Below are 25,350 nucleotides of genomic sequence, written 5' to 3' on the forward strand. Positions count from 1 at the left end.
TTGCAGTTGAGGTAACAAAGACTACCAGTGGGTGAGGTGATCAACTCTTCCAAGAAGATATTTCCATCTCTGTATTTTGGGGAAATCAGTGTAATCTATTTGCATATTTTGAAAGGGTCTAAGGGCTAGGGCTCTTCCCTCACTAGGGTGTTTTCTCATTACTTATTTAACAACTTGAGCATTGTCCAGTCACTATTTGGCTACTGTAGAGACTCCCTCACAGCAATAAGTTCTTCAGAATTGATCACATAGTGCTTGAGCTCTCCAGAGTATTCCTTGGTTCCTTACTCCTTAAACAAAATTTCTGTAGCAATTGCTTTATTCATTATTTGCCTCCCTTTCCCAGTCCAGCTGTGACTGGAACTGCACCAAAAAGAAAGTGCCTGCAGCCAAGGGAAGGCTGAGGTTGGGTATCTGGTTCTGTTTGTTGTTGCTGCCAGCATTGTTGTTTGTTTGCCTTGTTGTACATACTGGCAAAGAACTTCTCCCTTATCTTTGCCTGAAAGCCCCTTAATTTCAAAGTTATAAGAATTTGGAGAGAAGGAGGTCACATTCCCCATTCCACAGAGGTCCTGCAGACACCTGTCTTTTGAACCAAGACAAGCTGACAGTTAGCAATTTATTAACAATTGTTTATTAACGATTAACAATTTATTGACAATCATGAATTAATTATCAATATAATAACCAGTCAATAACCTAGGTAATTAAAGGTAAGATTGAGGTGTTCACTGGAGCTCAGAAGAGTAGCTGCAGAGGTCTCTGGTGAAGGGTGGGAGACCATGAGCAGCAGAAGGCACGATGTTGCTGGTTCCTTCAGGAGACTCCAGCTGACGCAAATGCTGCCCCTTAGGTGCTGGTTTCCAGAGCCCCTGATCCTTGGCTCCCTGGCCTTTCTCTCTCTGCTTTATCAAGAATCTTCTGCTCCCGGGCTCTGCCTTTCACAATCACCTGCTTCATCTTCTGATTTGGCTTCATGTTAGGAATCCTAGGAAGAAAGGGACTGGTATTAGCCAGACAAACATTCTCAGCCAGTTGCTCTGCAGCTTGCTGCATCCTTTCCTTGTGCAAGCAGCGAGCAGCAAATTAAACAATTGCGCTCGCTGCATGGAAGCTGCAGAGGTGCAAGGGCAGGAACATGACCAGTAAAGTGCCTGGGGACCAACTACAGCACTCAGGGTTCCATGTAGAGAAGCAGGCCTTGCTTGTCCCAAAAGAAAGCAGAGCTAGGGACTTGCTGGTTCCTGGATCTCTTCTTCCAGATTTTGCAACCTTCCCAGTGTCTCCCTACCAAGGCCAGATGATCTTTTTCTGCTCCTGTGGGTGTTTCTGCCGCCTCTCTGGGGCTGCCTGTCTCCAGGCTCACCTCCTCATCCCAGTCAGAGGGACTGAAGGGAGGGTGTTAGGGGATGAACCAGGCTGTGCTTGGTGGTGCCCAGCAATGGGACAAGAGGCAATGGCAGAACCTGAACAGGAAATTCCACCTGAACCTGAGGAAGAACTTCTTTCCTGTGCAGGTGCCAGGTTGCCCAGAGAGGGTGTGGAGTGTCCCTCACTGGAATTATTCCAGAGCCCTCTGGACACAACCCTGTGCCATGTGCTCTAGGATGAGCATGCTTACACAGGGAAGTGGGACCAGATGATCTACTGTGGTCCCTTCCACCCTGTCCCACCCTGCGATCCCCCAGTGACACCCATCAGAAGCATGAGTTGGCAAGTGCTAAATGTTTCCCACCTGCACTGCAGGGTGGTCTCAAACGTCCCCTCACACTTTGGGGAGAACCGCACTTGAAAGGCCTGCTTCTGGCCAGGGGCGATGATGCCGTGGCAGGGCTTGATGGAGAACAGTGGCAGGTCATGGAAGGGATCTGGCAGGATTTCCAGGGCGGAACCAACACGCCTTGAGCGGCACAGCTTGGGATGGTCCTGCTGCTCGGGCTGCTGCTGCTGCTGCTGCTCAGAATCCTGCTGCTGCTGCAGCCGCTTGGCCAGCTGATGCAGCAGCTGCAGCCCAGAAGATTGAGTTTCAAAAGGACGATCCGGCTGCCACCCAAAACGATGCAGCATCTTTCTGCAACGCTTTAAAGTTTCAGAGGAGAGGAAATGACCTGCAGAGAGGAAGAGGACACCTTTCAAAGATAAAATCCTGTCATTGGAGCGCCAGCAACTCTGCCTCCCACTGCAGGTAGTTGGAGGAGAGCTGGGATGCACTTGGAGCATCTCTGGCCAATTACTTTCAGCAGGAAATAGAGCATCTGGGAGCAGGGTCTCTGCCTGCAGCACAAACTCCTGTGCCAAAGCAGGAGAGTTGGTTTTAGACGGTGACTTTGCATTTGCCCTGGAGTGGGGAGCTGCACACAGACAGTGGCTACAGGTCAGCTCACTTGTTACACCATTGTTTTTCCCAGTCTCAGACTTTTCAAAGAGTCTGAGATGTCCCTGATGTCCCCCTTCCCAGTCCTTCCCAGTCCACCCATCACGTGGCTCTCCCCAGAGCCTGGCTCAGCTCCTCTGCAGAGCAGAAGTGGCAGAGGAAGAACAGAAGGGAATGAACAGCAGATAGGGACAAAAACTCTCCAGCTGCAGCTGGGAAGATGCTGATGAAAGTGGACGTGTGGGCAAGGATGAAAAAGCAATTCATGTTTTGGAGTGAAGTGGCAGAGTCTTCTCCCCAGGCCCTCAGCTACCAAGTGAAATGCCCTTACGCATCAGAGCAGATGAGTATTGCTTCTTCACTGCTTCACTGTCTTCAGCTTCCTCCCAGGAGTATTCCAAGGCTACCTTCCCTGTGTTGGATAGCCTGAAACTGAAAAGCCAGAAGGAGGAATAAAAAAAAAAGTCCAATAAATATAAAGGAAATAGTACAGTAACATTGTCTGATGGACTCCTGGTACCACTTTCTGCTGAGGAGCATCTTCTACCCCAGGCAACCCTGCCATGCTCAGATTGCTGTCCCAGGTGGCCCAAAAAAGTATTTTAAAGCCTGGAAGTTTAAGAGGAAAGGGCCAACATGGTACCCAGGACACTGAAGCTAAGGGGCTTACTCTGGACTTTAGGTCTTGGTTTGACTGCAAACTTATTCCTGAGCAGATGAGGACAGGTGACATGCAGTGAGGGCAAAGCCATGGCTGTCCTCAGGAGAAAGGTGTGGCAGCACTGAGGCTCTCCTGAGCACCTCCACCTGCTTGGCTTTGTGTGCACATAAATGGGCCTGTGCTGGTTTGGGCTGGGGCAGAGTTCTGGCAAGCAGGCCCTGGGCCAGCCCTGGGCAAGGTCAGCTGCTGTCCCCCAGGGCCCTGCCTGGCCTCCAGCACTCACGTGGCTATCCTTGTCTGCAAGGGGGAGGTATCCTTGAACTGAACCACGGTTGTGCTCAGTTTGAACTGGGTGTAGAAAACAATGGCACTGAGGTACACCTCAGCCTCCTGGCTGCTCTTCTCCAGCACAGTGTGAGCTGGTTCCGGGACTGTCTCGACCACCTGCAAACAGAGGAAGGAGAAATCACTAAGCAGAGCCCAGAAGGTCAGGCTGAGAAGGGAATCTTCTGGCCTCCAAGATCAGCCTCCTAAGGGACTAGAAAGGACCATTCACTTTTACTTCCCTGGAAAGATGACAAAATTGGGAGTGTTCTGCTCGGTAGTTTGTTCTACCGACTGATCCAAGCGATCACTACCACAGCTGTTAATATCCCCATGGAGACTATAGCTGTGTTCTAGTCCCTGTACTTCAACCTTGTAGAGGGACTGGCTTTTTTCCTGTCCCCTATAAATCCAGCAGGTCTCAAAATAGGGATAAGTTCCCCTGCTGGAGCTCTGTGGATGGAGAACCCTAAGACTGAAGAGCTCTAGAAAGCACCTTCTTGTCTTAGGGGTAAGTGCTCTCCAGATGTCATGTCTGGAGCAACAGCCACGCTGCTGGGAGCTGGGGATGGGCATTTTGGGGTGTGAAAGATCTCACTAGGAAAGTCTTCAACCGCAGATGTTCTGATAGAAAAGAGGATGGTTTTTAGAGGCCTTAAAATGGTCCAGAAACCCAGAAAGAACCTTCACCCACGATGAGTGTTTGTGGCAATAATGACAATAAAAGCAAGAGCCTCTGGAGATGGTCCTTCTCTGGACTCCTCCATAGTCATACAGGGCTACTTCATGAAGAGATATCCCACACAATACAGAGACCACAACCAAATTCTCTGGTATCCATGCAGACAAAACTTGGAGTTCACCAGCATATGCAGGAGAAGTGTATTTCTCTCCACTTTAAAAGAAGAGACAGAGTGCAGCAGACTTAACTCCTTGTTGGTGAAAAGGCACCACATGAGATGAAGAGATTTCAAACACCATAAAATGGGATAAAATCATAAAGCATTGCCTTCCATTCAACATGTGCTGCAACACTTGTGCTTGTGGCACAGACTGATAGTTGAGTGTGGCTAAAGGTCTCTTGTCAAAAGGCTTCCCCATCTTGTGTGAGTGTATCTGGTCACTGTGCATCCACCTCTCCCCTGGAATGCACTGCTGGTGAACCTCTTGGCTGTCCAATGTCAGAGGAAGCAGGAGCTGCTCAGCCAGCAGTGATGGTGCTATGGTGGTTCTTTCTGTAAAAGCTGGATTGCCTTTCTTTGCTGTTCTGCTTCTTACCCTCTCTTTTTTAAACCATCTGGCTGCCAGGTCTTTCCTGGGGATATCCTTCCACGTCACAATGCACATTTGGTCATCCCAGTCTGGAACCTTCCTTCGTGGCCGCTTGAAGTTGATCTTGGTCACCTTACATTTCACAAGGCGCCTCCTGAAGGTGCCTGGGACATCTGCTTTCAAGGTCACTGTGATGCCCTTGGCACAGCCAGGATGGAGGTGTCCCACCTAGGGAGAATCAGGGAGGGAGTCGGGACCAAACTGGAAGCACTGCCAAAGGCAGGCCTGACAGCAAAAGGGACTGATGTGGTGAACAGCTGTGCCAGGAATCTGCACCTCAGAGAGGATTTATGTGAAATTTGACAGACAAAAGTATAAACAGAAGGTGCCACCTCCCATAACATGAAGCCTTTTCAGCAAGGCTGGCTGCCTTGGTCCAGCCAAGCCAGGGACTGCATCTCCTGCGTGGCACTGGAATGGGCTATCAGTGGCATGTGAGGATTCCCTGCCAGCTCCTGGGAACACCAGGAGCTTGAGCAATGGGGAAAGGAAGAGCAGTCCATGCTCACCTTGGGGGAGAACTGGAATATGGCATCTGCGTCCCACACAAAGCGCATGAACTGCGTACGGGTGTGGTTGGTGATGGTGAAGGTCCTGCGGCAGCGCTTCCCGACAGGACAGTGCCCAAACTGGATGTGATTTGCTCTGACAGCTGTAAAGGAGGAGAGCAAGGGATCTCAGCATGCAGGGAGCTCCACCTGCCCGCTCACGTGCACAGACACCTTTATGTTCAATGCTTCCTTGCTCCAAGCCTTCCTCCCTCTGGAGGGAGTTCCCCAGGCAGTTCCCCATCCCACCACCTTCAGGGAAACACCCTGGCACACCCCTAAGCCAGTGATGTGCAGCACAGCACTCACTGCTCTGCATGCATGGCTGCCACCCCCACAGGCCGGCAAGTCCCATGGGTGACAGCCCAGGCCTGGCTAGAGGGAGGACACACATGATCAGACGTTGTCCTCTTCCTTGCTCCACCTTGGCAGCCTCTCCTCTCTTACCATCAATGATGTCTTTCTTTAGACTGCTCTTGGCATTCCTCTCCTGGGGGTCTTCCTTTAACCCATCAAGGGTGAATTCATCCATGTGGCCTTCACCCACCAGCTCGGTTAGGGTCAGGCGGGAGTCCCCCACTAACAGACAAATCTTCCCTTCCAGACGTTGAGCCAGGGTGGGTTTGAAAATGACATCAAACTCTGCCGATTGCCCATGACGCAGAAGAAAGAAAGGCTGCTTTGCGGGCTTGCTCTCTGCACAGCAATGGAAATCAGAGTTAATTAATACAGCTGTACTGAGGAAATATTTCCATAGGATAGATGAGGAATAAGAGGTGAAACCAGCTGCCTTCTAAGCACAGATTCTACCCACAGTGGTTCCAGACCCTCTTCCTATGTTCACAAGACTGCCACCTCCAGTTACAGCACCGCTTAAGCAGCTTAACCTCAGGCTGATGCCCAGCCCTCATTCCATCTACTTCCAGCCAGCTCCAGCCATATGCCAAGCTCAGCCAAAAAGAGTGCTTTTGGCTTTTGCTGGCTGGCTGTGTGCTCAAGGGCTGTGTCTGTTCAGGCTGGTACCTTCCCACATGCAGCAAATACCTCAGAGGGTCCACTGAGATAGTGACAGTCCCCCACAACTCAACCCACCACGTCTAGAAGAACAGAAGAACTTCCTACAACTTGCTAGGAGGAGATCCTGCAAAACGTCCCCAAGAAAAGTTTGGGGGACAGAGAGCCCAAAGAATGAAACTGTGCCTAACACCTGGCTGCTGCTCAGAGAAGCCAAGAGCAGGGCACACGTCTTCCCTCTGCATGATCACACTTCATGGTTAATGAATTTACCGTTTCTGACGGAGTCCCCTTCCACATTTCCAGTTTGGAATGTCTTGAATGTGGAGGCCCTGCCTTTCAACAAGAACACTCCGTGCTCATCCTCCAGGTGTAACATAAACTGAGAAAAGGGAAGCCAGAGCACAATGATGCTGGTGTGAGTACAGGACGGCACAGAGACTGACACCACAGTGCTGCTGGTCCCGCATGGCAGCCCAGCACCTCTCCCACTACAAACAGCACTTAGCACAAAAGTTAAGTCAAACCAGCTGAGAAAAAAGGGTGTTCAGAGGCATCTGGATAGAACTGACACAGAACCACACAGGACAGAAAGTAATGAGCAGAGTGTGATTAAACCACAACTAAGTTTACTTAAAATATAGTAAACTGGGATTAAATACAATCTATGGAACTGGGAAACCACACATGTTCATGAGAACAAAAGGTGACCTGAGAGACAGGAAAATACTCCACCACCTTTCTTGTGTTCAACTTAAAGAAAAAGGACTGGATGGAAAATTTCCAAGAACTCCCTTTTTGGAGATGTCAGCTACTCGCTTAAAAAGAATTTCTGACACCTCTTCCCTGTGGTTGACAGCCTGGTCAGAGAGCGAGAAACGACATTAGTTTCTCACAGTGGACTTGTGAGACCTTTTAGGGAGTTGTAGAAACGATGATAACTTGTTAGTATAAACAACCTGCAGGTGGTGTTTTTCTACTCTTCTCAAGGACTGTTTGTGAGAAAGATGTTTCTGTTAATTAGCCAATCAAGAAGAATGTGTCAAACCTGTCTATAAAAAGAGAGAGCTTTTTGTATTAAACTTCTGCAATTCAGTCTCCTGGTGAATTTGTGTCATTTCAGGCTCAACGGAGACACCTCTTCCCAGGTCTGCCATGTTTTTTGGGACCCTTCCCCTGTGGGACAAGCCTTTGTTCCCAACCAGATCCTTCCTTGAGCAGGTGCTCCTCACCTTGACAGGTTTGATGCCGTTGTTACGGATGACCAGGGGGAGCATCTCTGTATCCTCCAGCTGGAGCCTTTTGAAGCGCAGCACGGCTATTTCCCTCTTGCTGCGAGCACTTGGGCGCACGACTGTCACCGGCAGTTCCTGCCCCTTCCCACTGATGGTGAAGGTCAGGATTTGGGGTTTCACTTCCACAGAACTGCAGGAGAGGTGCGGAAACAATTTCAGCTGGCACTAACCCATTTCTCACTGGGCAAGCAAAGCACCAAGGGCCACCCACCTACAGTGTTTTCCCTGCCTGGTGCTCCTGTACCCCACAAAACACAGGCCCCCACCAGCCTCTTCCCAATCCACTCAGGACCATTCACAAGAGGAATCTGCTCCAAAGAGCCAGAGCCTTCCACAATAACAGTTAAAAATAATTTCATTTAATTGAATTATGCAGTACAGCAGGTAAATAAGGAGGCACCAGATGAGATATGGCAAATCCCCTTGCTGCAGTGAGATGAGACTTATGAAACAAGCAAAGGCACAGCACGAAAGCAGTACAAAAGCAAGAAGGCAGAAATAAATCATTGTCACCATCAGTAAAGATCATTTCCAAGAACAGTAAAAAAGCAGTTGCTTATTAGCAATTAGACTTGTCTTGTTCCAATTCAGCCACTAAAGGGTTGAGGAAGGGCAGGTCAAAGCCCCAGTACACAGGTCCCAGGGCAGAGGAACTGGGCTCCTCTTTCATATCAGCTCCAATCACTCACATAAAATAGCCTAATGAATGCCAGGGAACCACAGAGGATCACTTAATTTTACAGAAGCAAAGAGGAAAATGTGACTGCTGTCTTGCTGGCACAGAAACCGCTTCTTCTAAACCTTTGTCCGTGGAAACGCCCAGGTCAGCTGCAGCACATCTGGGTAACTTCCAATTGGCTACCTAGTATTTCCCTGTCTTGACAGTTCTTCATACAGAATAAACCATCAGCCTCATTTTTCTACTCTAAGAGTTACTCCCAGATCATCTCATGCCTAAGGCTACTGAAAGCATTAGAGCTAACAAGAGGCCTGTGCCTTCCCAGGGGAGAGGCAGCTATCAGTGAGGCCTCCCCCAATATTTCACAGGGTCAGTTACCCCTTGGGCATCTCAAGGGAAGCCTCGAAGGTGCAGTCGTAGCTCTGCTTGTCTGGCGGAGTGAAGGTCACCGTAGCAACGGCAGAGGACGAGCCACGAATGGACATCTTGACTGGATCCAGCTTGAAAATGTTGTTGATAAGGCTTTGTTCCTTGGGGGAACCCAGAGAGCAGTGTTAGGAGAAAACACCTTTCAACATGACACAGTTTTATTCATAAATGCATTACTGAGAACAGCCCCAGACATTGTGTCTTTCTTCCTGCTTCCCCGGGCAGGCTCCCATCCTCCCGGGGAATGCTGACCTTGTGCTAAAGCATTGGGTGTTTGAGTGCAGGAGGCTGCCCCAGCCTATATGGGAGATGGGCGCTGCATGGAAGACTCTGCAAATAACCCAGAACTGGCCTTCAAAGAGAAGGAAAAGCCAGGGAGCCTGAGGAGATGCTCTGCTTTGAGCCCTGACATGTCAGTTCATAACAGCCCCTCTCTGCGTGTGCTTCCAGGAGAGCTTCAGAAGGATTCACTTCTCCCACCAAAGACCCAGAGGTGTGAGCCAAACCTCTCCTGAGACATGCAAAATTCCACACAACTGTTCCCTGGCTCTGCTGCTCTCCCCTGCAGTCTGACCTGCACTGAGCTAGACTAGTCTGGGCCACAGGCAACAATGCATCTGGAGAACAAAACAGGCACTCGCACAGCCCTTAGAGGGCAACCACCACCTTGGCCTCCTGTTCTTACCTCTCCAGGCAGGGGTTTGATGGAGAGGGCCACGTCACATGGCAGACGGCAAGCATTGCAGATACTGAAATGGGCTTCTGCCTCTTGCCCAACCTGAACCTTGCTGAAGATGAATCTGTTCTCATCTCTGACAAAGAGGCCCGTGCCTTTCACCGACTGCAGCTGGTGGCTGAGGTTGGCGCTGCTGCAGATCGGATACTCCTTGAAGATTGACGCGACATTCTCAACAAGTCCTGTGGACACACCAGAGGGATGAGCACGGAGAAGCCTCCCTGATGAATTTGTCTAGACCCTGCTGGCCTCTCAGAAGGCTCGATAAGCCCTTTCTGCCCGGGTGACTGCTAAACCCAGCCTTGGGTGGGGGAGCTGGCTGTGAGGATGGAGCCCAGTCAACCTCAGTCTTAGAGAGCACTGCTTTCCTTTTATCCTTCCATGCATCCCTCCGAGCCTGGGAGGGATAATGAGTGAACTGGTGGACTTGAAGAGGGCTGGAACCTCTGAGGATTTTAAGGTGGGACAGCAAGGCTAGCGTGCCTCTCTATCCAAGCAGCAAGTTGAGGTGCTGATCAGCAGCAAGTGTAACCAAGGGCACTGTGGGCAGTATGTACCTGGGACGCAGGTCTCGACAATCAGGGTGAAGGGAATGCCGAGGGGATTGTCTGTGGGGTCTCTGTCCATGATGTCAATGTAGATCTGCTCCTCCCATGTCCCCTCCTGCTCTGCGAGGCACTCCACTTTGATCAACTGCATGCGTGACGGATGGACGGAGCCGGAGCAGGGGGACACTGTGAACATGCCAAGCCTGAGGTGACCCTGCAGAAAAAGTTCCAGGAGAGGCTGATGGCTAATAGCTGTGCCTTGAGCACCTCAGTAAAGAGTACGTCCTGCCTTGGCCTCCAGATGGGCCCAAGCAGCCAGTCCCAGGGCAGGGAAGGATGACTCCATGGCCCAAAGGTAGCCCCAGGCTGAGAGCAACAAGCCAAGAGGAGCTGCAAGCCTGTCCCAAGTGGCAGAGAGAAAGGAGTTGGGAGTGTAAAGAATGAACGTGGTAGCTGTGATCCTTCAACCTCAGAGGTAATACAGGAGAGCAGAAATAGCTGTGAGAAATGATGGGAGACAGATAGGGGACTGGGAAGAAGAAAAAGTAATGTCTGAGCTCTGTGGACTGGGAGTTCAGTGGGGGATGTTTTTGCTTCTGAGGTGTTCACAGACCTATGCTGGCTAGCAGCTACCAAACACAGGACCTGCTCCCCTCTGTTGACCCCATAATTCCAGGTCACAGCCAGAGTACAGGACTGTCAGTAGGACTGAGCAGATACTGGTCTTGTAGACCACATCCCACCCTATGGCGATGAGCCCCCAGCCTGGGCACAGCAGCATCTTCTCACATCCCCTGCAGCAGCAGCAGGGCAGCAGGAGTCACCCACCTGTGTCGAGGAGCCTGATTTCCTTCCTTTTGAGCGCTTTTTAGCTGATGGAGCAGACTCCCCTTGCTTTGAACTGAGAGGAGAAAACAGAGGTATCTGTCATGCTGAGCTCCCCTGCCTCAAAGGCCAAAGCTGGCCTTCCTCCTCACAGAGGAAAGCCTTCCTGCTCCTGATGGCTCCCAGAGAGCAGCCAGCAGCTCCTATTGCTGGACTGAGCAGCTCAGTCACCAGCTTTGTACTATACATGGGGATACTGAGGTGTTTTTTTGCTCCCTCTCCCCAAGCCAGGGACGCAAATGGACGATAGCCCAAGTCTCCTGGCTGCCTGCCACATACCAGCTGTGGCGTGTATGACAGGAAGGGTGGTGCAGGGCTTCTCATACCTTTTGCTTTCCAATGCAGATGCAAGCTTGGGTTCTCGGCGGATGTGGAATTTGAAGCTGAGCGTGCCGTTGTTCTTCAGCACAACAGTCCGGCTCTTCTTGGTGCCCTTGATCATGGCTCCGAAGTCGGTGGGTGAGGCAGGCACAATGCTGTACTTGCTGTACTCGGCTTTGGCCGACACTCTTATTGGGATGTTGGTAACAGCCTGGCCTCCTTCACCTGAGCTGGCATCTATCACCTGTGTCCACAGGAAGGATGGTAAACAATAAAGACGCCGGCTAGAGTCTCAGCTCCACTTAGGAAGCCTCCCAAATGGTGCTGAAAGACTTTGTTTGTGTACGTAGGAGAGAGGATTCTCCAGTAAAGCCCTCCTCCCATTAGAAACCTATCCTGTTTACGCTCCCAAAACACCGTGTGATAACACAGCCTGGCCCAGGCAGCTCACCTGGCAGTACAGGATGGGTATGTTCTTGAGGAGGATTTCACTTGTGGGGTGGAAGATTATCTCAACACTCGCATCAGGGTGGGAGGCATTCACCATGCCCGACTGAGGTGTAACGGTGAAGTAGGATGCCAAGTCTTGCATCCTGGGACCTGCACCCTTCAGCGTGAACCTGGGGAGAAAGGGAAGGAAGGAGAGCTCTGCAGTTACAAGTACAGGTGCCACCAGCACAGCCAGGACTTTGCATAGGACCAGAAAAAAAAGGGAGAGTCCAGCTCTGCTCAGGGAATCCTGGATCTTGACAGAGAGTGCAGACAATCACAAGATTACTGCAAAAAATTTTTCATTCACTTCTTTACAGAGTCTCAGAAAGAGAAAGGAGGTGACCACCAAAGAACGTCAATGAATCTCAGCATTTCAGTGGCTGAAATTTCTGGGGCTCTCCTTTGGCCTCCAGCTGAGCTGTGAAGAACTGCTGGTTTGTGGCTGAATTCTCTGGTAAAATAATTGAGATCAGAAAGCCCAGGTTTTGTATATACCATGAGGTAGCCAGCATGGAAACAGGTTCTAGCCATTGACAGAGGGAGAATGAAGGCCTGGGAAATGCTCACTACCAGGCAGCTGGACTCACCTGTACTCAATCCTGTATATCCCTTTGATCTTTAGACTCAGGACTTTCTTCACCTTATCCAGGACATTAATTGTTCCAAATTCCAAGCTTCCATCTGCACCTGCAGAAAATCCACAGCGTGAGGTCAAACACAGTATTTGTGAGCTGCTGCAGAATACACCAGCTCACAAGCAACATGGAGGTCTCGGTGCAAAGCCCTTTTCAGCAAGTTTCCATTCTTGAAAGTGGTTTCCAACTACTTGTCTGCCCTTTCTCTTCTTACCCAAAGTATCTGCAGGCTTAGTAGCAAAAGAGCTCGGCTCCCATTTCCTCACTCCCAAGCACAAATCCAATTACTTTATATGCTGCACTGAGCCTGTGGGCATTGCCAACTGCCTGTTCACATCACTGTTGTTTCAAAGCCCCCAAATTCAATCTGCACATGAAGCTGCACACTTCAAAGTTCAGAGGGGAAAGACTTAGGGCTGTCAGAGCCCTGACAACGCTTTATTCCACGCAGCTTGCAGAGTATGTGCTTTACGTATCCGTGCCTTCCTTGCATGCTGTCCCATCCCACCCCATCCCATCAAGTGCTTTGGTTGCCCACCTCCCAAGATAATGCAGTGCACCTGGACTGCTTTGTTTGGGAGGCATCCACTGACCTTCAGGCATGTCAATGCCCAGAGAAACATCATAGACCTCTGCAGAGATTTTGATGTTTTCTGTCTGAACAACCCCAAGGATGTTTTCTGCATCTGAAACCTGAGGCAGCAAGAAACAAACATTGTTCAGATTATTCTTCTGGTAGACAGCCTGTAAAGTCCTTGTCTCTGCTGGCTGCTTTCCCTATGGCCTCCCTGGCTTCACAACCATTGGCGGACTCCCAAGCTTTGTTAACCTGTTCCTCTCATGGGCTGTCCCAGTGGGATTCTGCTGCAGTAAAAAACCCTATCAGCCCAACTCTGCACTCCTACAGCAGGGAATGCTGCTGCTAAAGCATCCTTGAGAGGCACAGGGGTGTAAGAACAACCACAAGAAGTATGAGGTGTCTCAGAGCAGTGGCATTGACAACCCTCCCAAATCACCTAGCACCCTGTCTGAAGGGCAGCCCCTAAACAGGGGGCCAGGGAACAAAATCCCACAGGGAGAGTTTGTTGTACTATGCAAGAGCTTCAGACAAAGTCCAGGAGGAATACAGAGATCACGCTGCAGTCTGTACAACCAGACAACAACCTTCAACCATTCACAGGGACGAGGTGGTTGTGGTACAGGCTCAGGATGCAGTGTCTGCTTGTCTGGGGGGATGTGGATGCACTGCACGTTCTGGCAAATGCTGTGTAGAGGCAGAAGTTGGGGTCACAGAACCCTTGTGTCTGGCGGGTGCAGCTCTTCCTGACTCTGTCCCTAGCAGCACATGGCTGCTCACTGTGCCCTGCTCTGCCAGGCAGGCCACAGTCCCTCTCACCTCTAGTCGGAGGGTCTTCTCAATGCTGCCAATCTGCTCAGCCTTGAAATGCAGTGTCACTTCAAACTCTGAGCGGGGATCAAGGATGCCATTATTTTGTGACAAGAAGAAGTTCTCAACAAGGTCATCCAGCCCACGGAGCTGCCAGGCCATGGGCAGCATGCTGTTGTTTTTCAGGACGAAGGTCCTGCAGTCAGTCCTGCAGAGACAGGAAGGCACTTGGCATTAGCTGCTGGATGGTCACACCGGCCTTGCCACTGAATGCAACTTGGGGCAGCTCCATCCATGCCCCAGAAACCAGAGTCAAACGTTTTCTCTTTGTCACAAGTTTTGGATTGCTTGTGGGATGACTGACCTGTGCAGAAGCAGTTTGTCAAAAGACAGCTCCCGGGTGCTGACCTCCATCTTCATGCCCACCCCATAGCAGCACAGGCTGAAGACCACTGGGTTCGGGTTCTTCTCAATGCTGCAGACGAGTTTGTCTTCCAGGAAGCCAGGGGAAGTGGGGTATGCCCAAATGGTCAGCTCCTGCACATGGTCCCACAGGAAGAAATCAGAAGAGCTCTGTGTGTGAGCAGGAGAAGCAGCCCCTGGGCACTTCTGTGGTGCCTGCTCTACCTGCCCTTCTCCTACCTTCTTCTCCTTTGGTTTCAGTCTCATGCGGGGAGGGTTCAAAAGGAACGTATCTGCTTCCCCAGCATTCTCAAAGGAGAATCGGACCTTTACGTCCGTGGGGGAGTTGTTGAAGATGGTTATATTTTCAGAGTTGCCAGGACAGTTCTGGGTCTTGTACCTGTCAACAAAAGGGGAAAAGGCTGAAAAGACTGTTACCTTTGCCACACACCAAGGAGAGCACCATGTGCACCCGAGGAAGCAGTGCTGGAAGACCTTGCTCTAACAAACAAGTGAGGGAAATGGATCCCAGTCAGAGGCATGGCAAGGATCCTTGCTGTACTTTGATGCCTTCCCCTGGATGAAAGCCACAGGGGCTACTTCTAGCTGGACAGCTGGGTTTCTGCAGGGTGTTTCCCAGGCGAGCAGGCAGGCTCAGGCCGGACAGCTCAGCCTTTTGGAGGCTGGGTGTCCAGAAAAACGAACTGCTCTATAGCCACAGCTACCTTAGCAAGCTTAAGTGATAGTCAGCTCTTAGTGATCTCAGCTCTTTTATAGTTTTCAGCTCTTAGCTTGCTAAAGGCGCTCTCGGCTAGCAGTGGCTTCCAGGCAAGCAGACGGTGAGAGAGAGAGGAGAGGCCTCGGAGATTCCACAGCGAGGGTCTATTGAGGGGTCCGTGAAGGGTTCCAGGGACAGCTCTTCTAGCCAGAATGGGCTAAAGTAGCCCCTTATATAGGGGTAGAAGGGATCAGAAACTGTCCAATTGTAAGGGTTAGGGGAAAGTAACCTATGGGGTGACAGAGAAATATGCTTAGGTCTTGGAGGACCAGAGAGAGGGCTTCTGGCTTAGTTACTATGACTTGGCATTTTCTTATCTCTAGGCCTCTGTCCTCCAAGGGACTCTAGCAAGCCCCGTGTCTGCTACACCTGGACTTGGTGCCTCCACCCCAGAAGCCTGATGATGCTCAGGCCACTTTGAGAGTTTTTAATACAACATAAATTCAAGGGTGCCTAGAAAAATAACAGTACAGCAGGCACACGGGTTCTTTCCCCTTCTTTCTTGAGGTGCCTTCCCTGCAGGGTATAAAGAAAGGCTTTTGGAAAAAGAGTTTAGCTAATCTCTCTCATAAAAGTCATGAAACTGCTTTGGATTTCATGGGTTAGCTCAAAGTCTGAGAAAGAAATATAAAGCATCAATTCCCAAGAGGAATGCAAGAAGGTAACAAATGACCCTTCTCTCAGGTGTGGAAATTCCTTCGGAGTGAAAGGGCTAAAGAGGCAAACAGAAATCCCAAACCATCCATCTACCTGGCTAAAGATCGTGTGGTTTTTTTAAACTATTTCAGTTTCATTTCCTTGGGTTGTCTAAACAGACCTAACCCTCCAGAGTTCCTATGGAGACAAGAACTTAAATCCTATTAAAAAAACTAGTGACAGTAAAAGTAGAAATATACAATAGCTTCAATGGCCAAGTGTTTAGGCAGATTTTATCCAGCAGCTGGGATGCAATGTCATTACAGGAAAATGTAATTCCTGCTGTACGTTCCCCCCGACACCCATTGGCAGGTTAATAATAAAGTCTTATTATAATTACAGATGAATGAAAGTTTTACAAAACCATCTACAGAATAATTGCTTGATCAGGCTACCTGCAGAGCTCAAAGCACTTAAAAAGCCACCATAAAGTTCATTTCCTAAGGGGTGAAGCTGAGATGTGGAGGGGGACAGAAGTTGCCGTCTAACACCTTTGGACTGGCGGCAGCACGCGGCTCTGGTCACCAAGGCACCCACGGAGTAGGCAGAGCAGCTCCTCCAAGGCTCATTTGCCTCTTATCTGCTCAAGTTCACATCTGTGGTCCTTCAAACCTATGTGTCTCCCAGGACTGATCCAGGGACTGCCCTGGATTGTGCCACCAGGACAGCATGTCTCTCCAGGCATGTCCAGAAAAGTACAAGGCCCAGCAGGGAGCACATACCACTCTCTTGATCTCCCACACAGCAGTGGTCCAAAGTGGAATTGCTTTGTGCTCTCAACATATTCCTTGAAGATGACTTCACCTTCCTTCATGGTCGCCCTCCACTGTGGAAACACCACCCTGGGCAGAGAAAGGGGGGAAGGAGGAGCTATGAGATGCTCCAAGTAGGAAATGTAGTCAGAAAGCCATAACCCTTCCTGGTGGCTGAGGTACCATCTGCCTTCCCAGCTCCCAGCACAGGAAGAGGTGCTGGGCAGCCTCAGGCAGTATGATCTGCCCAGCCCTGGCTGTGAGTTCAGCGGCAGCTGTGGTGTGGGAGGCTGCCAGGGGCCAGCCTTACCGTGGGTTCTGGCTGATGCTGGGGTACAGGCCAGTGCCACTGCAGGGCAGCTTGTACTGGCGCTTTGATGGCACAAGCTCAAAGCTCAGTGTCTGCTCAAACCTCCCTGGCTTTTTGGCGAAGAAGTTGACCTTCAGTTCCACCTCACCCTGGGCAGGCACTATCCACCGGTACTGTTTAAGCCTGGCAATTAAAGAGGAGGCTTCAGACATTGCTGAGGAGCAAACGAAACAAGGAGGGTGCACTCGCCATCCCATGAGGCACTGGCACAGGGTCACTGTGGAGCTGGGAATGATGGACCTTGTTTGGCAAGAGGACCAAGAAGTAGAGACATCTCCTCCTCCCGTGAGGCTCACCTGAGGAATACTGTGGGGGTTGAGGCCCTTTCCAGCGTACTTTTGGATCTTGTTGCAGAGGAGCCTCGGGAACTTTCTGTTCTCCGTGTGGAGATCTGCTTCTCCTTTGCAGATCTGTCTCTGCTGGTTGCTTTACCCGTCTTTGGTTGGCCCTTGGCAGAACTGCCCTTTGCATCTGGGGCCTTGGCCTAAGGGGAGAGAGAAAAGGGAGGGAGAGGTGAGCCCTGAGACATCCCCATTCTGGAAAGCAAAATGGGGGTTTGTTCACCAACAGAAAGAATAAATAAGTCCACCTGCCCATGGGCTTGGTCTTCCTTACTGGTGTTTGTTTTGCCTAGGATGCCCCTTCTTATGCAAGACCCTCTCCTCAAACAAGGTTGATGGTTTTAAGTAATTTTTTACCTCTTGTCTTACAGAACTGCTCTGTCTCCAGCAGAGCTGTCTCTTTTGTCCCATCCCTGACAGAAAGGAGACCTGCAGACATGGGGCCCCACCACATCTTCATTACCTCTCCACAATGATCCCTTTCCGTCCAACCTGTCCCCCATGCCCCCCATGCAACCCGGTCCCTGCCCTGGCACCTTCAGTGCTGGCACCACTGGAGCACCCAGCAGATTGTCCTGCACACGCTCTGCAGAGCCCAGCCGCTTCTCTGGGTACTCGACACTGGAGAGCACAGCAGCAGGGGAAAGGGGAGGGCTGTCGGGATGCAGTCCCAGATGTTCCAGCATCTAAAACAGAAGAGAAAATCCTGTTTATACTTCTGTCACCTTCATCCTCACAACTCCTTCTTTAAAGGCACTGAGCTTTTGGCAATGGGGTTTTTGACTTATATGATGTACAAGTGCTTTGTTATGCCCAGTGGGGTGAGCAGGCTCCAGAGCAGATGCAAGAGCTACAAGCCAGACCGGGAGAGAAACCTCTTCCAAGTGACTCAGCTGAAGAAAACAATGACCATGAGCTGCCCTGTCCTGGGACCATTTAGAATGATTTCCAGGCTGGGAGACTCTGAATAGATGGGACACTTGGACACAGAGCACGCCCACTTCCTGCCCATCTGAGGGATGGTGATAACCTCCCCATTCACATAGATGCTACAGAGTCATTGTGGAACATCATCAGGGGTCTGGACAAGGCTCTGTGCCATTAGCACCTGGGGGGGGACACAATGCTCCAGGGCCCACAAACATGGCAAGCTCAAGATCTGGGCCTTGCAGGGTTTTACCTGGTCTTCCGCTGGCAGCTTCCCATCCCTCAGGATCTCCCCAGTCAAGGTCTTCGGATCTGTGACCTGGATGTCCAAGCACGGCAACGCAACACAACACAAACTACTTAGTTTAGGTCCTCCCACAGTATGTCAGCAGAGCTGGCTTTGCCCTGGGGATTGCCTCCATCTCCCTGGCACAAGCCTGGCAACACTGGCGTGCTGTGAAGCTTGGGCAGCATGTACATGGGGACCAGACCTGCCTTCTCACCTTCTTCTTCTCAAGGTGCTGCTCATCAAAATCCAGGGAGTAAAACTCAATGGGAAAGTTGCATGGGTTCTTCACCACCACTGTGGCCTCCACCCCAGTGCTGTCCACCAGCATCCATCCCATCTTTAGTGCTGGAGGGCTGAACTCCAACCGCGGCTCCAGACCTTGTCCGGAGAGCTGCAGCTTTAAGCAATTGCTGCTCCCATTAATGTTAAGCTCCAGCTCATTCTTGTAAGACCTCTGTAAAAAGAAAAGTGCAGGAAACTCTTTCATGAAGTCTCAGGTGACAGGACCCCAAATACAACAATGCTTGCCCCAAGGTCAGGGTGTTATCAGTCCCTCCAAGGTGAATGCAAACCAGATATTTACTTATGCTAGGGACTAGAGCATCTGTAGTAGTCTGGGTCTGAGTAACTGGGATGAATCTTGGTGTGCACTGTAACTGGGTATTTGGTATCACATGGATGTACAATGGACTGTCAGGCATTTTCACCTAGTCCTGCAGGAGTGCAATGCTCATGGGAGGGGCCATCAGGATTACAGTGTCCAGACACAGTCCTGGCACTGCTGCATCAGGCAAACGCCAACTCCAGGCAAATGAGCTCTTGCTGGCCAGAAATAAGGGTCAGCATCTCTGCATAGTGTTAGGCTCTGGTCCAAGCCAGACACAAGATGGTTACATTTCTTGAGCAATTAAAAGATCCCTGGGACTGTGTGTGGGCACAGAAGCACTTGTGTCCGTGCTGGGACACACTGCCAGTTTCCGAGACCCAGCGGCCACAGGCAAACCACTTTTGGGAATGCTCCATCCTTTGAGCTGAATCCCCAGCTGCACGGGAATGTGCAGGCAGGCCAGAGCCCTAGGGACTGCTGGCAGCACATCACCACAAGTGCCTGTCCTGCCGTGCCCAGGAGGGTGTGTGGTGGCTGTTTGGTCTGTCAGTCCTGCAGCAGGGTGAGCCTAGACTGGCCATGCCAGGATTATCCTCTGTGAGCGGGCAGCTGCCCTGCACCGAGTGTGGCAGCTGCAAATGCAGCCAGGCAAGGGGGAGGCTGGGGGGAGTTGGGCACATCCCCCCCATGTGCCAAGGGGCAGCCTCCAAGCCCTTGGGCTCTCTGTGCAAGCTCCCTGTGGGCATTTCAAAGCACATCTCACGGGAGTGCTCTGTGGGGTGAACTGAGCCACGCAGAGTACAGGGCTTGCAGAAAGCTGCCTGTGAAGGCAGAGCTCCTACCACACTCTCTGCACCAGGCCCTCATTTCCAGATAGCCCTGACAGACCTCCTGGGCTGACATCTGCCAATCTCACCTCCTCCTTGGGTGTAAATGTGATTTGCAGCTTCTGCCACCTTCCTGCACCAAGGGTTCCTTTGGAAGGCTTCACTTCAAAGGGACAGGGCTCATCCTCCAGCGCCTGCTGCTTCTGATGTACGGCTGGTGTCATGTACATGTGCTGATTGTTCTGGGCACAGAAACCAAGTGTGTGAGGTCTCCTCGTGCTCCGAGACACTGACACAGTGCTGAGAGCACCCACAGCCAAACCAAGTGTGGCTCCCATAGCCTACAGCTGGAGGGAAAACCTGTAGACAAGGCAGGCAGATAGGGAACTACTGTGCTCAGAGGAAGAGGAGGAATGGGTGAAGATGGCAGAAAAGCAAAGCATCCGCTAATGGAACAGGTCCAGGCAAACCAGCCTTAATCTAGACCCTCAGAAGCTTCCTCAAACACGCTATAGACCCAAGTGCTCAGGCAGCCACAGAAGCAGAAATGGCAAGAATCACAAAGAAAACCCAACCAAGAAGTTATGGGCCTGGGCTTTACCTTCTGAACAGGCTTGATGGACCATCGGCAGGGTACTCGGAACCAGTTGTAGAGCTGGATTGTCTCAACCTGGCACTGCCCAACGAGCAGAGCAGAGAAGTGCAGAGTGTTCTTGGAGAGTTCGAGTGACAGCTCAGACACAGCGGCACGCAGACGGATGTTATATGTGGGGCCTTTTTTCACCTGGAGAAGGACAGAGAATTCAGCAGAGGGTGCAGGTGACATCTGCTGCTGTGCCCAGCCTGCTGCCTGCCCCAAGAGCTGTGGTACCTCTATGGGCAGCAGCACATCCACGTCACCCCGTGGCTGCCGGATACTTTCAAAGCGCACGTCAAACGTCCTGGTGTGGCTGTGGGGCAGGCCCTGCACCTGGTCCAGTTCCACGCTGAAACCTTGAACATATGAACACAAAGCAGCTGAGATACACAGGAAACACAAAATTTGTCATAAGCACATTAAGACCTTACAGGTGTCCTGGCTGAGAGGTCTGGCAAAAGCCCCACGCCGTGCTGTGACCTGGACAAAAACTTAAGAGTGCACCTGAACACCCCTCAGACACAGTGAGCCACTGTGTGATGGAAGGGCAGCCTTGCCTCAAGGCCTCTTTTGGAAACCTCTTTTGATCCACCAGAGGATCTCACAGGCTGTTTCCTCAATAAAGGCTGAATACAGGTGCTGTGACAGTGTGAACTCCAAAAAAAGCGCTTCCAAAACACATCAGACCCCGCTGGATGGCAAAATAAGCCCACAGAGTGCCCAAAGAAACTTGATACTCATGGGATCCAAGGGCTGAATATGCTGAGAGGTGACCAGGGTGATGAGCCCATCTGGCCTCTGTACAGGAGCATTAGGGCTGTCACAGGCAGGCCAGGTCCCTGGGCATGGCTGGCCAGGATAGTTCTGCCTCTAAAGCTCCCTACAGAGGCACTGAGAAGAAAAAGCTCAGAAACCTCCCCAAGTTCAATGGCTTTAGCTAATCTGTCTGAGACACCTCCTTCAAGCCCACAGAAGTGTCTCCAGCACTGCTTACCTGTGTCCTGCAGGACAGATACATCGATCTGGAAGGACACTGGGATCTGCCCAGGGTTGGTGATCTCCAGAGTGCTTCTCTCAGTGAAACCCTTACGGACAGTGCCCATGTCCAGGACATACTCAGGCAGCTCAACTCTGCAAGGAAGATTAAGGACAGTCCTTAAACCACAGCCTGGCTATGCACCCAAGTGGATGGAGGATACAAATACAGTGGCTATTTCTTTATTCACTGCTGTAAAAACTCAGCTCAAGCCCATGAAACCCATGGCCTGACCACCTGGCAATGACTTTGGGAAGTCAGGAGTGCAGGTCCTAGGTTTTTTACCACTAGTAAACGGTACCTGAAAATAAGTTTAAAATGGACACTGGCCACAGCTCCTCTGCCATGAAAACCCAGTGTAAGTGAGTACACTAGGTCTCCACTGCTCTCAATCAAACTGCTTAGCCTAGTATACAGCCTGAGCCTGAAATTGCTTTGGGGCCTAGGAACAAGATTTGCCTGCACAAGAAATCTCCATTGCTCTGCAGCCAGATCACATGATCTGTTCTGCAGAGCATCTTCTTTCTGAATTGAAGCTCCCGTGCTTGTGCTGCATCATGATGTTTCAAAGGGATGGACCAAGCCGTGCCATCCCACCAGGCTTTAAGCCATCTGACCTTGGATTTTACAGGGTTTGCTGACATGTGCAGTTCCCTTCTCCTTTTGTTTAGTGTGCTCTGTTAGTTGGAACCAAGACACCAGCTGGGAGTTGTTTCTTTCAGAGCTAGTCAGCAGGAACAGAATTTGTGCTGTCTGGAAGGGCTTGAAGGCCTGCACTGGCTCCCCCAGCTCTAGGGACAGAACCTGGGGGGAGCTGAGCAGTCCAAAGCTCAGCGGGGGGCTGGGGAAGGGAGGACACTCCACTGCTCACATGCTGCGTGTCACAGCCACCAGGACCAGACCCTTTCTGGAGTCCAGGCTATTCCCAGCTTTGCAGACACAAGGAGCTCTCAGGAGAAGGGGACAAGGCTGGGTATTCCCCACGGGGAACCTTGGAGATGGGGATGGGAGTCCCTACTCACTTGACAAGGCTCTGGCACAGTTCTTTGTCAGGGAACTTGCTCTCTGGGGAATGGGGTGTGAGCTTTTCCTGCATCTCCAGAGCAGCCTTCTCAATCAGCGTCTTCACCGTGTTTATCTGCTGAGTGTTTGGCTAAGGAAAGGGAAGACAGGGGCTGGTTAGCAAAGGTCCTTCACAAGGCCCAGCTTGTACCTGAGAAAGGATCCCAACCCGCTCTTGTTGGGAGGGGGTGTGGGGTCCTTCTGTCTGGCTGCTCAGTGCCTGTGACACCTCCTGCTCCCTCAGCCAGGACCTCATCTCCAGAGAAGTAACTCCAGCATCTTTGCCTGCCCAGACACTGTAAGCAAAGCTGATCTGGCCAGGCAGACAGACAAGCCAGGAACCTTCCAGAGCTCCAGATACTTGCCTGCCCCCAGTCAGTACCAAGGCAGCTTGGACAAAAACTGTCTTGAAAAGGAACCAGGACCAAGCTGGTGCCTCTTGGAGATGAGCACCACCAGCACAGCCCCAGGCCACAATCAGGCAGCTGCTGTTAAGGTCTGTAAATCTGTCTGAGCTTGGGTTGGGACCAACAAACTTCCCAGCAATGACCTGCATCTCCTTCAAAGCACCATCAACTCCATCCCTGGAGCATGGCCTTCAGGATCTCTCCCTGGGGTAGCCAGGAAGCTGGTGCAGCCCCAGAGGAGACCATGACCAGAGTGGCAGCCCTAGGGACAATGCTGAGGTGACACAAGGTTGGAAGTGGGCAGGGAGGTCCCAGGTGTCATCAGGGCACCGGGGAGCTGCTGTGAGCTGCAAGGGGTTCAGGTGACATGGAGAGGGTGGCATGTGCCAAAGAAGGCTGCAGCTGTTCTTACTGCAATGCCAGAGTCAAGCACATCAGGATTCAGGTTCCCAGTCTTCGGACTCAGACTCTTTGCAGTCCGAGTTTTTTGGGTCTGAGACTTCAAGGTCCCAGTCTTCAGGCTTTGAGTCTTCTTCCGATCAACGGATTTCTTCCTCTGACTGTGTTCTTGCGCGAGTTTTACGAGCTGTGTCAGAGGCTTCTCATCTTTTTCATTTTCTGAAGGAAGAAAACATCCACAAAAGAGAAGTGTGAGCAAAGTGCCAGTCTTATTTAAGCTGGGAAGTCCCTGCCTCCCAACACTGGTTTCTTCCAGAAAGAAATCCCTCAAGCCATCTATGGAAAGTGGATGCTGCTGCTCCTCTCTGAATCCTCATGTTTGCTCCCACCCATCTCCCTCCCCACAGAGGAGCATCTCATCCCCTGCAATGTCACACATATCCAACCCTGCCAGAAGCCCTGCCAGCCTCTCTTGCAGCCTTCCCAAGCCTTTCACTCTAGCCATCACCCTTCAGGACCCTGCCAGATGTGCTGGCAAGCTGATTCCTGGGACAAAGCCCACGTGGGATCCTCTGCTCAAGACTCATGAAGCAACCAGGGGGCTTGAGTTGGTCTGGCAGTCCTGCAATCCTCCAGGCTTGCTGGAGGGGAGCATGAGCTGCCCTATGGGCATATGGTAGGGAACAAAACCAGAGGGGCCCTTCCTGGGGGCAGACAGGCAGTGCCCACCTTTGATGTTCCAGGGCAGGTTCATACAGATCATTGGAAAGGATGCTTCTCCTTTCAGACAAATATTTTCCGGGTCCAGGTCACCCACTTTAAGCTGGTAAGTCCTGCTGAAAGCTCCTGGTAATCCTGGCATGTAAGAGAATTCCAGCACTTGCTTCTCACCAGGTGCAATGGAGCCCTGCAGGGACAGAAGAAGAGGGAGGAATGCATCAGAGTGTTTGATGGGGATGGCTCAGGGGACAGAAAGGCTAAGGAAACAGGTTCTCATCTAGAAGAAACCATCAGACCATATCACCCTCGTGATAAACATTACAGTGTTGGCTTTCACAACTGTTAGAGTAAATACTATGTGTTTTATAATGTTGACTTTTGTAAAAGAAGTTTTGCTAAAGTTTAGAGTTCTTTTAATGCAAATGTTGTGTTGTGATACCAATGTTGGTGAAGAGTTGCTGTAATACTAACATTTAACCAGTGAAGGAATGGAAACCCGTTGAATGCGTCAAAAAGTAACAAATGACCAGGACTAGGACAACTGCAGATGCTTCAAAAAGGCGGGAGGGAGGAGGAACTATGTTAAAATATTTCAATATATATAAGCATTTGTAGATATAGATTAGGCTGATGCAATACCCAGAGTATATAAGGGGTGTTGCTGTGTTGACTGGTCTGTGCCTCTGGCTAAGCACCCAAGCCAAGCACCCAGCGCTGTTACTTCTGCTTTGTCCCCCATTGTCTCCTATTAAATGTTCTTTAAATTTTAACTGAGGAGTGGCCTTCATTTTTCAAACCTTCTACCTTCCTTGTGACCAAAAAGTCAAGCATCTGATCCCGGGGTGCCGTGTGTCCTCCCCATGGCTCATAAGGCTGCAGCCCCAGCACAGCCCAATGTGAGCACAGCCCGATGTGAGCACAGCCCTGCTGCTGATGGGGTTTGCCTTCTCCCAGCAAGAGCCCGCCTCATCAAAAAAAGGCTCTTCTGCTGCTGCTATGCAAAGGAAGTCCCCGCGCTAAGCAGGGCCAGCAGCTCCTCTCATCCCTTGTAGGAGACAGGCATGAAAAAATGGGAAAGTCAAACACTTCCTCTTCCCACTGCAAGGAGGGGAAAAAAGCAGGAGTGCTGCTTCAGCTCAAAGACATCCAGGCAGGACTGAGAAGCTTGGACAGCGATGGGATGCTGCAAATTTTTCTCCCTGCTCTTCCAGCCCCGCTGCTCCCTGGCCCCCTCACTGCCCCACAAAGCTGCTGCACAGCAACAAAGCTGGAGGAGGCAGGGAGCAGCAAGCCTAGAAAGGGATATGTGACCACACAGCCTGGGTAAGGTGACCCTCAGAAACGCTCCAGTGACAGCACAGCCTGAGATCTCAGCCGTCGGGGTCCCCAGAGTGACTGTGAGCAACCAATTAAATTTTAAGTTATGCCACAAGATATGTT

At 51.1% G+C, this 25,350-nt stretch overlaps 1 protein-coding gene across 1 annotated transcript in view; it reads right to left on the reverse strand.

The window, feature by feature from the left end:
- Positions 1-637: 637 nt before the first annotated feature.
- LOC132332977 (hydrocephalus-inducing protein homolog) overlaps positions 638-25,350 on the reverse strand; it is a 65,778-nt gene continuing 41,065 nt past the window's right edge. The window contains exons 27-59 of the mRNA XM_059857702.1: positions 23,920-24,097; positions 23,204-23,409; positions 22,345-22,475; positions 21,281-21,417; positions 20,521-20,642; positions 20,251-20,433; positions 19,739-19,891; positions 18,430-18,669; positions 18,180-18,245; positions 17,536-17,685; positions 16,963-17,142; positions 16,599-16,927; positions 16,259-16,378; positions 14,303-14,462; positions 14,025-14,197; positions 13,670-13,868; positions 12,867-12,966; positions 12,226-12,325; positions 11,598-11,766; positions 11,152-11,390; positions 10,769-10,841; positions 9,950-10,154; positions 9,342-9,574; positions 8,603-8,757; positions 7,486-7,678; positions 6,527-6,635; positions 5,687-5,935; positions 5,201-5,343; positions 4,395-4,859; positions 3,319-3,479; positions 2,706-2,806; positions 1,736-2,108; positions 638-988 (exon numbers count right to left, since the gene is read on the reverse strand). Of these exons, the coding sequence (XP_059713685.1) occupies positions 850-988; positions 1,736-2,108; positions 2,706-2,806; positions 3,319-3,479; positions 4,395-4,859; positions 5,201-5,343; positions 5,687-5,935; positions 6,527-6,635; positions 7,486-7,678; positions 8,603-8,757; positions 9,342-9,574; positions 9,950-10,154; positions 10,769-10,841; positions 11,152-11,390; positions 11,598-11,766; positions 12,226-12,325; positions 12,867-12,966; positions 13,670-13,868; positions 14,025-14,197; positions 14,303-14,462; positions 16,259-16,378; positions 16,599-16,927; positions 16,963-17,142; positions 17,536-17,685; positions 18,180-18,245; positions 18,430-18,669; positions 19,739-19,891; positions 20,251-20,433; positions 20,521-20,642; positions 21,281-21,417; positions 22,345-22,475; positions 23,204-23,409; positions 23,920-24,097 (5,934 nt within the window). The 3' untranslated portion in view covers positions 638-849. The remainder of the gene's footprint in view (positions 989-1,735; positions 2,109-2,705; positions 2,807-3,318; positions 3,480-4,394; positions 4,860-5,200; positions 5,344-5,686; positions 5,936-6,526; positions 6,636-7,485; positions 7,679-8,602; positions 8,758-9,341; positions 9,575-9,949; positions 10,155-10,768; positions 10,842-11,151; positions 11,391-11,597; positions 11,767-12,225; positions 12,326-12,866; positions 12,967-13,669; positions 13,869-14,024; positions 14,198-14,302; positions 14,463-16,258; positions 16,379-16,598; positions 16,928-16,962; positions 17,143-17,535; positions 17,686-18,179; positions 18,246-18,429; positions 18,670-19,738; positions 19,892-20,250; positions 20,434-20,520; positions 20,643-21,280; positions 21,418-22,344; positions 22,476-23,203; positions 23,410-23,919; positions 24,098-25,350) is intronic.

The sequence above is a fragment of the Haemorhous mexicanus genome, chromosome 12 (assembly GCF_027477595.1).
Source record: "Haemorhous mexicanus isolate bHaeMex1 chromosome 12, bHaeMex1.pri, whole genome shotgun sequence".
Taxonomy (NCBI): Eukaryota; Metazoa; Chordata; class Aves; order Passeriformes; family Fringillidae; genus Haemorhous; species Haemorhous mexicanus.